This window comes from Biomphalaria glabrata, chromosome 8, assembly GCF_947242115.1.
Source record: "Biomphalaria glabrata chromosome 8, xgBioGlab47.1, whole genome shotgun sequence".
Classification (NCBI taxonomy): domain Eukaryota; kingdom Metazoa; phylum Mollusca; class Gastropoda; family Planorbidae; genus Biomphalaria; species Biomphalaria glabrata.
In genome coordinates this window covers 14,053,989-14,069,506 of record NC_074718.1, presented here as the reverse complement: position 1 = coordinate 14,069,506, position 15,518 = coordinate 14,053,989, and the positions used below count along the sequence as shown (strand labels likewise).

Here is a 15,518-nt window from a genome sequence, read left to right as displayed (position 1 = left end):
CCTCTCTCTCTTCTTCTCTATCTCTTCCTCTCTCTCTCTTCCTCTCTCTCTTCTTCTCGATCTCTTCCTCTCTCTCTTCTTCTCTATCTCTTCCTCTCTCTCTCTTCCTCTCTCTCTTCTTCTCTCTCTCTTCTCTATCTCTTCCTCTCTCTCTCACTTCTATATCTCTTCCTCTCTCTCTCTTCTTCTCTCTCTTTCTCTTCTTCTCTATCTCTTCCTCTCTCTCTCTTCCTCTCTCTCTTCTTCTCTATCTCTTCCTCTCTCTCTCTTCTTCTCTCTCTTTCTCTTCTTCTCTATCTCTTCTTCTCTCTCTTTCTCTTCTTCTCTATCTCTTCCTCTCTCTCTACTATATCTCTTTCTCTCTCTCTCTCTTCTCTATCTCTTCCTCTCTCTCTCTTCTCTATCTCTTCCTCTCTCTCTCTTTTATATCTCTTCTTCTCTCTCTCTTCTATATCTCTTCCTCTCTCTCTCTTCACTCTCTCTTCCTCTCTCTCTTCTTCTCTATCTCTTCCTCTCTCTCTCTTCTTCTCTCTCTTTCTCTTCTTCTCTATCTCTTCCTCTTTCTCTCTTCTATATCTCTTCCTCTCTCTCTCTCTCTTCTCTATCTCTTCCTCTCTCTCTCTTCTCTATCTCTTCCTCTCTCTCTCTTTTATATCTCTTCTTCTCTCTCTCTTCTATATCTCTTCTTCTCTCTCTCTTCTCTCTCTTTTCCTCTCTCTCTCTTCTTCTATTTCTCTTCCTCTCTCTCTCTTCACTCTCTCTTCCTCTCTCTCTCTCTCTATCTCTTCTTCTCTCTCTCTTCTCTCTCTTTTCCTCTCTCTCTCTTCTTCTATTTCTCTTCCTCTCTCTCTCTTCTATATCTCTTCCTCTCTCTCTTCTCTATCTCTCCCTCTCTCTCTTCTATATCTCTTCCTCTCTCTCTCTTCTACTCTCTCTTTCTCTTCTTCTCTATCTCTTCCTCTCTCTCTCTCTCTCTCTCTTCTCTCTCTCTCTCTCCTCTTCACTCTCTCTCTCTTCCATCTTTCTCTATCTCTGTTCTCTCTTTTCTTCTCTTTCTCTTTCCTTTTTCCTCTCTCCATGATCTCCCCCTCTCTCACTCCCCATTTCTCCCTTATCCCCCCCACTCTCTGCATCTCCATCTCATCCTCTCTCTCTCTCTCTCTCTCTCTCTCTCTCTGCACTATTTCACAAAATATGTATATTATCCTGTATCCTTATCCCTAAGCAGGTCACGACTACTTTTTTTTTTTTTGTTCAGTTTTACTCCAGGACAAACTCAAACACAGAATCCTTTGTGTATTCTTTTCTTTTCAACTTCTGCGACTTTCGTTTTCTCTAATCATTCCATCTCTTTCTCCCTGGTTCTGCTCTCTCTCTCCATCTCAGTTTTCAACCTTCTCGGTCACTGTACGTCTCAAAGAAATGTACACTCCGCCTTCACGCTGAGAGGAAAGAGGTCAAAACTCAACAAAGACTTGACTTGTGTAAGAGACAAATGTGAACAAAACAAAACAAAAAAAAACAGGAAAAACAATCAACCACAAAAAAAAAAACCAGAAAAAGACAAACAAAAAACAAACAAACTACAAAGTGCATTTATTTTGTTTGCAATCGTCTGGCAGACGTCATTGGGCAGACGTCATTAATCAACAATGCAGCACACATAGTAAAGCGTGCTGCCAACTGCGCCTTTTTTTTTTTAAACAATTTTATCAAAGCCTTTATTTTTCATAGGCGTTTTTTTTTTTTAAAGTCACGGCTTTATCAATGTCCTTAGAATGTCATTTTAAACGACTTTAAGATTAGCATTACAGATTAAAATGAGTGTAACAGAGATTAATCATGTTGTCGTAGGCTTTTACAAGTCGTTTTACTTGGGTTGACAATACAATTCCAGCCGCTAGTGTACGCCTGTGTTTGGTGTCATCAGTAGAGGCCTTAAGGGGTGGCAAGTGGGGCAACCGGCCCTGGCCTCGGTATCGTAGATTTTATTGTCACAAACTTGAGCACTACACATTGTCCTAATAAAATCCTATTCTACGTTGATGTTTATATACAAAATAAACTCTTTGGATTGGTTGCTTCTGCCTAAATGTTTTATAGGCTACTGTGTATAGACATCGTGAGGCCAAGAGAGTATTTTTTTTAAACATTTTTTAACATGAAAGAAAAATCTTTTATGCAGAACAATTACAATACAGTATATAAGCAATCAGTAGTCAAACTGAATTTCCACTTGATTAGATCAATAAAATTATCTTATCTTATCTTATAATGCACTTAAGCGGCCAATAGTAGGCCAACAGTACCTACGTCATGTTCTAAGTTTATAACAAAAATAAGGTCCACAGCGTTACAGGCGGACATACTGTATTGTTATTGTTACATCGTTAGAGGCGGACCAGGCGGACATACTGTATTGTTATTGTTACATCGTTAGAGGCGGACCAGGCGGACATACTGTATTGTTATTGTTACATCGTTAGAGGCGGACCAGGCGGACATACTGTATTGTTATTGTTACATCGTTAGAGGCGGACCAGGCGGACATACTGTATTGTTGTTACAGCGTTAGAGGCGGACCAGGCGGACATACTGTATTGTTATTGTTACATCGTTAGAGGCGGACCAGGCGGACATACTGTATTGTTGTTACAGCGTTAGAGGCGGACCAGGCGGACATACTGTATTGTTGTTACAGCGTTAGAGGCGGACCAGGCGGACATACTGTATTGTTGTTACAGCGTTAGAGGCGGACCAGGCGGACATACTGTATTGTTGTTACAGCGTTAGAGGCGGACCAGGCGGACATACTGTATTGTTGTTACAGCGTTAGAGGCGGACCAGGCGGACATACTGTATTGTTGTTACAGCGTTAGAGGCGGACCAGGCGGACATACTGTATTGTTGTTACAGCGTTAGAGGCGGACCAGGCGGACATACTGTATTGTTGTTACCACGTTAGAGGCGGACCAGGCGGACATACTGTATTGTTGTTACAGCGTTAGAGGCGGACCAGGCGGACATACTGTATTGTTGTTACCACGTTAGAGGCGGATTAGCCCGTTAGCGTGATGTGGTACGGTATATATAGTCTACCCTTACGGATCATGGCCCCGCACATGACAATCGCCCAGGGCCCCGCGCATTGCTAAGGCCGCCCCTGGGTGCCATATCTTAAGGAGTCTATTTAACGGCTCGCAGTAAATAGTAGGGTATTAGGCTCTACTTTGAATTGATCTGCTTCGTACTGGTCCTGACACGGGATAAGATCACAGTGCATTGAGAAATCTAAAAACATGATAAAATAAAAATGATAAAACTATTTCTAATCGCACCGATTTAGTCTCACATCTATTACAAATTTAATTACACGACTGATTCAATCTAATTGGGGAAATTACACATAATATAACCTTTTTTTTTTAAAGTATTTTTTTAATACTTTTTAAAAAGTTTTATTCAAGTTCTGTACTTAGAATATGTCCAATACGCTGACTGAAGGACAGTATATCAACATTCAGACATCAAAATACAAATCTATAACCTGCAAACCTTCTGGCAGAGATCTTTCATCACTTCCGCCATATTCAACCGTCTGCTATTTCAAAACACCTAATCCCCTCCCCCCCCCCCCCAATACCATTGGTTATCTCACAGCGCGCGCCTCGCAGACATGAAGCCAACGGCCGTTTTATTGAGTTTATTATTTCGTTAGCGCCACTTGACGCGCCTGTTTCATTTATCTCCCCCTGCTAAAGACAGTTATTGAAACCTTTCACACTTTTAGCAGAAGTGAACCTTTCTTTAGCCCTCCCCGTGTTTCTTCCCCACTAGCGTCTCAGTCTAATGTTTCTCCCGCGCCATCCTGATGCCCATGTTCTAAGGATGTTGTCTCTTTCGCCGCCTCACACCCCACACGTCTCTGCCTCTGCCAAAGGTTAATTAAAAGCAATATCTTCAGCGAAATGTATTGAAAACTGTATCGGGCGATTACAGAAATTGTAAAAATCGATTCCGTAGCGCGTACTATCATTTGTTTTTTTACAAATTTTATATTATACCACTCCGTCAGTATGTCTGTCTGGGTGAATTGTTTTACACGTTCTTATATCCTCGCAGATTAAATTGAAATTTCGCTTAATTTTTCAATGTTTAGGACTGTAATGAATATATATAAAAAATTAACAAATTAGTTAATCAATTAGTGGTAATTAATTAATTTTGTTTAAATTGATAAAAGGGAGAGATCTTGCAATAATGAGATATATGAAACTGATAGTACGGTGTTTTCACTTTTATAAGCTCTTTTTAAAAGTTTTCTTTCTTTTTTTTATACATATATATTTTGCTTGTTTTCCCTAGGGTCAAGGAAGACTGGACGTTGGTGCAGATTGTCGGTTTAAAATCGGGGAGACCATTTATCAGCCTTTATTTTCCCTGTATGGGACCTTAATTGAGAATCTAGACTTGTTTTAAAATGAAACATATGATTTTTTAAATAGAAAGATTGTCGCAAGGGATTCCTTTGACAAAATTGTTAAATGATAGTTACGTAGATGTGTTCCTTCTTTGATGGTAGCAAAAATATTCCGTCACAGTATACAGTTATGTAGGTAAGTTCGTTACGTTACGCTGGTATGTTTTAAAAGCTTGAATGAAAATTGGAACTTTTACTTGGTCTAATCACTTTCTTAATGTCGAGAAGGTTTTGTATTTTTTAATTTCAAAGCTTAATTCAAACCCACCCTGTCTGTCTGAATGGTACAATTTGTGTGCACGTTATTTCTCCTGCACAACTTTTCTGAGTTGAAACTTCACACAATTATTTGTTGTGCCTAACAAAACATGAATCAATCAATGTGGCTGTATATGTGGAGTTATTTCCCTCGTAACGTTTTGTGCATGTCTTTCCATCCACTTCTCAGATCAAGTTGAAACTTCAGCAGAATTATTAATAGTCTATAGCAATACCTGAATCGATAAACAAAATTAAACAATTAATTAAGCAATTAGTGGTAGTTAATTACTTTTGTTTTTATTTTATTTATTTTTATATTTTGGAGGCGCGGTGGCTGAGCGGTAAAGCGCTTAACTTCTGAACCTGAGGTCCCGGGTTTGAATCCAGGTGAAGACTGGGATTTTTAATTTCGGGATCCTTGGGCGCTTCTGATTCCACCCAGCCCTAATGGGTACCTGACATTAGTTGTGTTGGTCGTTGTGCTGGCAGGCCACAGAAACAGATGACCTTTACATCATCTGCCCTGTAGACCACAAGGTCCGAAAGGGGAACTCTACTTTTATATTGCCTTTTTTGTGCCAGCGGCTATGTACCCCTAATTTTAGAAGTAATTAAGCGAGAGTAACTCAAGCGTTTACGTATTTAAGATAGATTTCAATGATAATGAATAAATTAATGATATTGTTATGTGTAAATGTAGACGTGGCTTACTGTTAGAAATTCGATGGTACTCAAGTATTAAATATTCGGGCTACATTTCGTGTGCTTTAAAAAAGGAATTTAACAATATTGGTGGGGGGGGGGGGTATTTACAAAGCTTATATCAACTCTGCCTCTCTGGTTTAATTCCTGTATGCTTTATTTCAGCCACTTACCATTAAGTAGATACTCTGCGCACTATTGTCAATGATAGCACACGAATTAATAAAAAAAATGAACTAATTAGCCACATAATTAAAATTATTAAAATTAATTAATTTTATTTATATTGAAAAAGGGAGATACAGCTTGAAGTATTGAGAGAAATGGCTATATTTTTAAAATTGTTTTGAATATATTTTTTGTGTATAGTTGTGCAAACAGTAGTGACCTGTAAATATACCCCTATGTGAACAATCCGGTGGACTGGACCCGTGGCGGGGCTACAAGCTAACAGACTAGACTGTCCACGGGTTGAGACGTCGCAGGTCAGTGTTGAGGCCTACTCTCACGACTAGTCTCGATTGCTACAGTACTACAGGCCCCCCCCCCCCCCCCCCCGCTTAGTTGTAGGACGTGCTGATGGTCACCAAAAAATATTTCCATATAAGCGGGGCAGCCCGTGGCACGAACCCGTGTGTTGTAACCTCTGCCACCTCCCAATGCCACTTCATATAGTCTGGATTTCAAACCAGTTCATGGTACTACTGAGTGAGAGCCAAAGTCTAAGATTGAAGTAGTAGAGAAATGTGATGTTTGTTTTAGGCCTGTTAGAACTTTTAAAATATGTTAAATGTAAACATATTTCTTACAGGAATCGATTGTATGAAAAACATTGAACTGGTATTAATATAGCATTCGATTCTTAAATGTAAAAAAAAAAAAAATAGTTACCAACTTTAAGACGTCTATTTAGATATTTTAATTGTTCAGGACTTGACCATTAAAATTGTGAGAACATGTTGGTTACAAGACACGTTTCAATTCCTGGTATTGCTTAGATTATTTTATTTCATTCACAAAAAATAAAAAAAGGCAAATGAACTGTGCATTTAGTTTGACTTTGAAATGATTCAAACTGAGTTTAAAATAAAAAATGAAAACAAAATGGAATTTGTGAGTGATTTGTGTTGATTGTAAACACTTGCTGTAAACACTTTATCTTTCTTGCACCTTCAGAGTGATTTGTACATTCTGAAAGGCCATAAGGCAAGACGCGGCTGCCTCTTCAATACTAAGTGAGTTAGGAGAAGAATTCAACGACAAATAAGAGAAAATGAGTTGAGTTTTGCTTACCTCTGAACCCTCTTTTCACTAGAGCCGCATCGTGCCTAACCCGAGTTAGAAATACGAAGACGAATTGGCAGCTACAAAAATGTCATAAGGTAGCAAAAAAAAAAAATATCGTCTGCTGGAACAGCAGCTTTAAATAAATGCGCAAAGACAAAACTAGGATCAGGATGTAGGAAGTTATACATCAGCGTCTCTGATTGAAGTGGGAAAAAAACTCAAATCCAATTACTCTGACACTAAAAGAAAGCTGCTCTAATGGCGTGCACAATTTACTGGTGAGGAGAACTTGACAAGGACGACCATAGAACTAAAAACATATGTAGTGCTCTAGGAATCATCACCTTAACCGGACGCAAAATTTGGGCATTCACCAAATTGTGCAACAATTTATGCTTTGATCTATAAATAGAAATAGACCTATGGATTCCATTTTGGATTTTCTTTAATGAAGTAGATAATGAGGTAATAGATGTTCAGACGCCGTGAGATTACGTGAGATTACGGCTGCCAGATTTCGAGTTATCAATATCACGGTGACAGTGTCAAGCAAGTACAAATCACAAAATTTGGAAAGCCTTCAGGAAAGAAGACTTAAAAGTAAAGTAGCAATTATACATAAAACACTGAAACATAATCTTCAAATACGAAAGCAAAACCTAATAAAATACTCAGAAAGACACAAAGATAAAGGCACATTCCTTGTTCCATATACTAGAACAAATTTATACAAATGTTCCTTCTTCCCTAGTGTTGCTAGACCTGAACTAGCCTGGAAAACCAATGACTTGGCAGAATTTAAGTCACTTGTTAACATGCATGCACGCATTTTAAGTAACGTCTATATATTTTTTATAAGATATACATCTTGTCTACAACAGACCTGAAAATCTAACTTTCAAGCCAGAACAACCATTACAATTAATCTTTTAGTATTTACCTTATAATTTAAATATGCCATTTAATTAATAATTTTATCTATAGAGTCTGTGTTGTAATAGATTTTGAAAGATTGCATTAGTGTCACGTGGTCTACGGGCAGATAATAAGATCCAAGAGGTAAACTGTACATGGGAACCTTCTATTTTAATTGCTTGAAATCTTTGAATATAAAAAAAGAGTAAATTTGTTAAATAAAAGAAGACTTCAATCTAAATATATGTGAAAGTAATTCTCGTTTAGCCTTGTATAACTTAGCTTGATGATGTTACATCACAACTCCCAGGCTGAGGCAAATCCTTCTCCACCTTCCCCAGTTCAAAGTATTTGGTAACCTGCTATTGCCGTCAAGCAGGGCGTTAGAGCTAGATCGTTTATCTTTGTAATTGTTTTCAGAGTTGAGCCGAAGACCCGAGCAACTCTAAGACCCATGGACTCCATCGGTCTGACTATATTTCTTGGTCTCAATCACCTATGGCTTGTATCCCAAGTCGTTGGTGCAAGAGGTGAGGCTGATGTTTCCATGGGGAAACTCTCACACACTCCTTCTATGTACACATCAGTCGTTGGAAAATTCTAAAAGAAAAAAAAAAGCCAATGAGGAACGATATGAGGATAGTAAAACGCTTGTTGGGGTTTACTTCCATCCCATCAAGTGCAAGGAACTCGGTCCTCAGGGGAACCTAAAGGTTCTATTTTGAGTCCCTATTAGCCTAATAGTCTCCACTAACGTCCGTTTCCATCCGGGTGCCACATTGAAGCTGAGAAGCATTGCTTGGGTGTAAGCAACTACTTTTTCTTCTGGTCAAAGTCTATAATTAGCTTTAGTAGAAGGAGCAAAGGGAGGTTATCACCTTTATTGTCAACTCCATATTAAAAGCGTATAGTCTCCCTTACGCTGTGAGGAACAATGAATGTGTAATTTTAAAAAATACTATTACTTTCACATTTACTGTAATAGGTGTAGAAACGCACCCAGTTTTTTTGTTTGTGAATATATTCCTTGATAAATAAATGTTACAAATTGTTTGCAATAATTAATAAGGTGAAAATAAAATTATGACATTATATTTATAACACAACATATATATACACACCGTAACCTCGGTTAGAATCGTGTTGTTGTAAGAAATGTGTTTATGTTTATATATTCACAAGCCCATCATTGTACGATAGTTTTTTTTATTTTGACTATGACCAAAGTGTAAGAAAATAGTAGAAAATGCAAAAGACACTAATTCTCAAAAAGTACCATATTAGTCTATCAGACTGAAATAAAATTAATAATTAATTGTAATCATAGTAGCAGACTTTGATTTACTATCTTATGTACTTTTTGCTACGCTACTGTTCAAAATGAACAGCCCGCATCTCCCTGTACTAATAATGCCCCCTCCCACACACACACTATTTCCAATGAAACGTTCCTTCCCAGGGAACAGTATGAAAGAAGAAACAAAACACTATTCGCAACATATTTTAGTCCACACTTTACACATTATTTTTTTTTTTGTCAATCACGGATCATTGTTCCTTCAATTACCAAAGACCGGCCATGCAAAGTTATTACGGGTATCGTTTTATAGCGACAATATCGATCTAGGCATTTTATAAAGAATAATCCAATTAATCTTGTAATGACCCCCCCCCCCCTTCCCAAACCAAAAATATACGTTCATCCACCGTGCTTCTCCTTTAGGCAGCTAAGGACTTTGGAGAAATGGCGTGGGCGCTCACAGTTTAGGCCGTTACGTTTTCCTGCTTTTACAGCTTCCGAAACTCATTCTCCAGGTGTCTACAAAAAAACACACATTTCTATAGTAAGAAAAATAAGCGCAGGTCAAATCAGCGGGGTCTATTTTTTGTTATTAAGCAGCAGACTTGAACATAGCGATGGCACGTAAAGCATGAGACATTTGAACATTCTGGCGTAAGAAAGACGGACAGAATCGTATTAGAGAAGATGCACTCAATGTCTTTAGAAGAAAGTTTTGACTCGATCTTGTTGCTGAGGCCTCTTACCAAAGCAGTAAGAAAGTTTTTATTTTGAAGTTTAAACGACGTCACTAAATTTTTGTTTAAGGAGACGCGGTGGCTGAGCGGTAGAGCGCTTGCCTTCCGGTTGTGCTGGCCACATGACACTCTCGTTTGCCGTAGGCCACAGACGACTTTCACATCATCTGCCCAATAGACCACAAGGTCTGAAAGGGTATCATTACTTACTTTTTGTTTACATTTGTAATGATATCATTTGTACAAGATTAATATTGGTACATGGATTTATAACTACAGTGCAAATATGACAGAGTTATTGGAAAAAGAAAAAGCATTTATGTTTATTACCATCAAATCTCTCACTCTCTCCCCTCTCCCGCTCTAAAGGTTACATTGTCTTATACATGACAAACTTTGCTCTCCCGCTCTAAAAGTTACATTATCTTATACATGACAAACTTTGCTCTCCCGCTCTAAAAGTTACATTATCTTATACATGACAAACTTTGCTCTCCCGCTCTAAAAGTTACATTATCTTATACATGACAAACTTTGCTCTCCCGCTCTAAAAGTTACATTATCTTATACATGACAAACTTTGCTCTCCCGCTCTAAAAGTTACATTATCTTATACATGACAAACTTTGCTCTCCCGCTCTAAAAGTTACATTATCTTATACATGACAAACTTTGCTCTCCCGCTCTAAAAGTTACATTATCTTATACATGACAAACTTTGCTCTCCCGCTCTAAAAGTTACATTATCTTATAAAATAATTTGCTCTCCCGCTCTAAAAGTTACATTATCTTATAAATGACTTTGCTCTCCCGCTCTAAAAGTTACATTATCTTATAAATGACTTTGCTCTCCTGCTCTAAAAGTTACATTATCTTATAAAGTAATTTGCTCTCCCGCTCTAAAAGTCTTATAAATGACTATAGTGTAAATGTGTTTTCCTTTTTACAAGTCCTCTTGTAATCTTGCCTATTCTTCATCGGGTCAAAAACAATCTGAGTGAACACGTTTTTGAAAACGGCTCTTAAGATTTTCCTAGAGATTTGGCAGTTTATTTATATCTTTTCGAAAAGACTTACTAGCTAATTGGCCACATAAGGAAAACTCAGGTCTGACCGTTATACATTTTCAATGTATAATAAAAAATTAAAATAATAATCAAGATACAACGACTTTTCGTTTTGGCTTTAAGACGTGCCAGGTTAAAAAGCCTTCCATCGGATCTGCTATGGATATATATTTCATCTTCCATGGATTTAAAAGCACTGGATAGTACGACTGAGAAGAAGATGCCAAATAGTGTAGGGGCCAGTACACATCCTTGTTTTACACCGCTCTTGATGGAGAATGACCTGGAGGAGGAATTTCAAACTGAACAGTGCCCTGCATATATTCGTGAAAAGCTGACACTAGTTTCCTTAACTTATGTGGACAGCCAATTCTCTCTAGTACAGCAAACAGACCGCTTCAGATAACAAGGTCAAATGTCACACCAGATTCTTCCCCATCTCAAGACGAATCCGAAGCCATTGATTCACCTGGAGGCATCCATTGTCATCCGAGACATAAGGAGCCATATTGTCTAGACAATCTATATCTTAGAGCTTCAACACACAGACGGCATCGGGTATTCCCGCATGCTTTCATTAAAGAGTTGATGAAATAATAGACGTTTTGGAACATTGTGTGCACCGTCTTGTAAGTCTGGATCTGTCGTTACAGTTTTATATACTCAGTCTGAGTAGAGACATACGCTTATCTAGGAATTGTTTTAGGAAAAGGTGGACTAGGTCGGGGAAAGAATGTTCCTTTTTTTAAATCTATCATTCAATAGTTTTTTATAGCCAAGTAGTTGCTCTTTAAAAGTTATCAGCTTCAGAAGGGAGGTCTTTATAAAGACAAGAAAGACTTTGTTATTTTGTCCTCTAGCTGCTTACAACAAAACTCTTTCTGAACACTCAGAAGTTCTTTGGATGTTGCAATGATTCAGATTATATTATATGACACTTTGTATAAGATCAACACAGTAATATCAGAATTTAATAATAGATAGAGCCTGCCATTTAAAATTCCATTCATTTTAATGAGATTTTCTGAAGGATGAAGTATTCATGAAACAAATTAAATTTTAAAAAGCAAAATATTAAAAAAATCATTTAAAAAAAAACAAAGCTTATCTAAGGGAAAGAACTCAGCACTTACAAATATATTTCTATAATAAAATAATTAATCACCAATAATTAATTTACTAATTGATTCATGTTTTGTAAGGTACACTAAATAGTTGTTAAGCGTTTCAACCTGATTCTTGTTTACTTATTCAAGGGGACGAAACCCTACGTGTTTAGCCTCATCTGTGAATACTGGAGGATTGAGTTCACTTGTTGGTATCAAACACAATAATTAATGACCTGCAAATAATTGAATAATTTCATTATTTCTTTTGTAATTCATGTCTTGTCTCGCCAACTTGATCCGAGATTGGGTGTGGTAGAAATTATATGTACAGACTTTTTACCAGACAGACAGACATAGAGAGTTGATATAAGCTCAGTAATTATCCTAAAAAAAATATATATAAAAAAAAAAAAAAAAAAAAAAAAAAAAAGAAACAAATGCAACATCTATAAAAAGTTCCAAATGTATGAAAACGTTTATAGATGTTGAGTTAGTTCTTTGCAGCACTTCATATAAGACTATATGTCCTCCTCCATTTCTTTTTTAAAGAATAAACCTACATTACAGGAAGCTAGACAAGCTGACGTTCCTTTACTATCTGGAGTCACGCGTCTTTATTACCTGGTCACGCGTCTTTAGTTTGTGGTCACGCGTCTTTAGTTTGTGTTCACGCGTCTTTAGTTTGTGGTCACGCGTCTTTAGTTTGTGGTCACGCGTCTTTAGTTTGTGGTCACGCGTCTTTATTACCTGGTGACGCGTCTTGAGTTCGTGGTCACGCCTCTTAAGTAGGTGGTCCACATGTTTGCAGTAGGTTGTTCTGGGTATTTTGTCCCGGTTTCAAGGTAGCACCCTCATAGAAATGTCTATTTGAGGAGACTGAGAGAGAGAAAACATTCCCCCTCATGAATTGAGAATTGCTGAGCTAAACCATCCCATACGATACGACGTTCAACAAGGGATCCGTACGATGCAGTGAGTGCTCTTTCAAGATTAGTGGTGCTACAATATATGAATACTGAGGAATCTTTTTCAGTGCTCGGCTTCCGGGCTCGCCAAAATGGGAGAAACCAATCGAGACTCACAAAAAACGAATGTTATCCACAGTTAATTGGAGACATACGAACAGAGTGATTGAGAATTATCTATTTCTCATTCCTCGCCTCTGGGTCAAATCTTTCCCATAGGTCAAGAGTTATGATAGGGCGCAAGCTTGAGAAGCCAATTGTCCCCGTGGTTTAGTAAGTGGTCCACGTGGTTTAGTAAGTGGTCCACGTGGTTTAGTAAGTGGTCAACGTGGTTTAGTAAGTGGTCCACGTGGTTTAGTAAGTGGTCCCTGTGGTTTAGTAAGTGGTCCACGTGCATGGTCTAGGTCTGTCATGGCTCTAGCTGCAAATACAGGTGAAGTATTAAAACACACAAGGGTCAGACACTAACAGTCTGGCAGAGGATGGCGTTACTCCAACAAGGTGCCTAAGTCTTTTTATAGAAGCACGTAGCATAGAAAACAATGCCACAGATTCCTTTGAAAGCCACCTGTAGCCTACCTTCTTTATTTTAGAAATTGATTTTTTGTTTTTAGCGTTCATGGGAGAGAAATTAAGAAAAGCTTGCGTCACATTCAAATAACACACACACATACACTTTCTTCTCAATTTATTCTGCCCTACATTTTTACTTTTATTCATTTCTCCGTAACCTAATTAGTTTTAGCGAAAATTCAATGGATATTGTAAGCTGTTCGTCTTTTGTTAACTTATATACACATCCACTAGTGGTCTCCGATCCTAGACTATTAGGTGGTCAAGTACTCTTCCTTCCTATGACTTAACGAACCTTTTTGGCGTCATTATGTACACTTGCCACGGTTTTGGTAATCCAGTCTCACCACATCACAATCTCAATATGGCCTGAATCCGTATGTTGGGTATCATTAGCCAAACCACAGGACGCTTAGACCCCATGCTAAGACTCATTTCCCAACCATGCACAAAATGTAATTGACGTTTGAATAAAAAAAAAGGTTTAAAAATTTGATAGCAGCTGAAAACAAAACAATGGCAACATGGATAATGGCAACACGGATAATGGCAACATGGATAATGGCAACATGGATAATGGCATCATGGATAATGGCAACATGGATAACGGCAACATGGAAAATGGCAACATTGATAATGGCAACATGGATAATGACAGCATGGATAATGGCAACATGGATAATGACAACATGGATAATGGCAACATGGAAAATGGCAACATTGATAATGGCAACATGGATAATGACAACATGGATAACGGCAACATGGAAAATGGCAACATTGATAATGGCAACATGGATAATGACAACATGGATAATGGCAACACGGATAATGACAGCATGGATAATGGCAACATGGATAATGACAACATGGAAAATGACAGCATGGATAATGACGACATGAATAATGGCAACATGGATAATAACAACATGTATAATGACAGCATGGATAATAACAACATGGATAATGACGACATGGATAATGACGACATGAATAATGGCAAAATGGATAATAACAACATGGATAATGACAGCATGGATAATAACAACATGGATAATGACAGCATGGATAATAACAACATGGATAATGACAACATGGATAATGGCAACACGGATAATGACAGCATGGATAATGGCAACATGGATAATGACATCATGGATAATGACGACATGAATAATGGCAACATGGATAATAACAACATGGATAATGACAGCATGGATAATAACAACATGGATAATGACAGCATGGATAATGACGACATGAATAATGGCAACATGGATAATAACAACACGGATAATGACAGCATGGATAATAACAACATGGATAATGACAGCATGGATAATGACGACATGAATAATGGCAACATGGATAATGACAACATGGAAAATGACAGCATGGATAATGACGACATGAATAATGGCAACATGGATAATAACAACATGTATAATGACAGCATGGATAATAACAACATGGATAATGACGACATGGATAATGACGACATGGATAATGACGACATGAATAATGGCAAAATGGATAATAACAACATGGATAATGACAGCATGGATAATAACAACATGGATAATGCCAACATGGATAATGGCATCAAAACATTTTCTTGGCTCGAAAGGAAGAAAAAAACTAAAACACTTCTGACTGCAGGATTCAATGACGTGAGGAAAGTCTGTACAGCCTATACTTCAGTGGTCCTATCAAATTATGAGATAATTTTTTTTTTGGTAAATAAATATGCGCCTTAACCTCTAGTTTATTGTTTAACCCTCTACCAACATAAATATGACAAGGTTACAAAAATAGTTAGTGTAGGAACAGAAACTCTAAATTGCACCCCCCCCCCCCCCGCCCAACAAGTGGTCTACTCAGGCATGTAAAATGGTAGCTTTTAATATTTCCAGCAAGACTATCAGAAGGCATGCATTAGAACTATCAACAGCCACAACCTTTTCTCCCACAATATGTGTACGTATGGAAAGTTGTGTCGAGATTATTCTGTTGTTAGGTCGACTGACGACATGATACCACGTAGTACGCAAATACGAGCATATATTAATCTTATTATTATCACATTGCTAATATGCATTCAATGAACTGATGCTTTAGAAGA

The 15,518-nt window shown here is 37.7% G+C and overlaps 1 protein-coding gene across 1 annotated transcript; it reads left to right on the top strand.

Moving 5' to 3' along the window:
• Nucleotides 1–13,920: 13,920 nt before the first annotated feature.
• LOC129927720 (putative uncharacterized protein DDB_G0286901) lies at nt 13,921–15,153 on the top strand. The gene has a single exon (XM_056038083.1). The coding sequence runs from the start codon at nt 13,921–13,923 to the stop codon at nt 15,151–15,153; it is 1,233 nt and encodes a 410-aa protein (XP_055894058.1).
• Nucleotides 15,154–15,518: the final 365 nt, after the last annotated feature.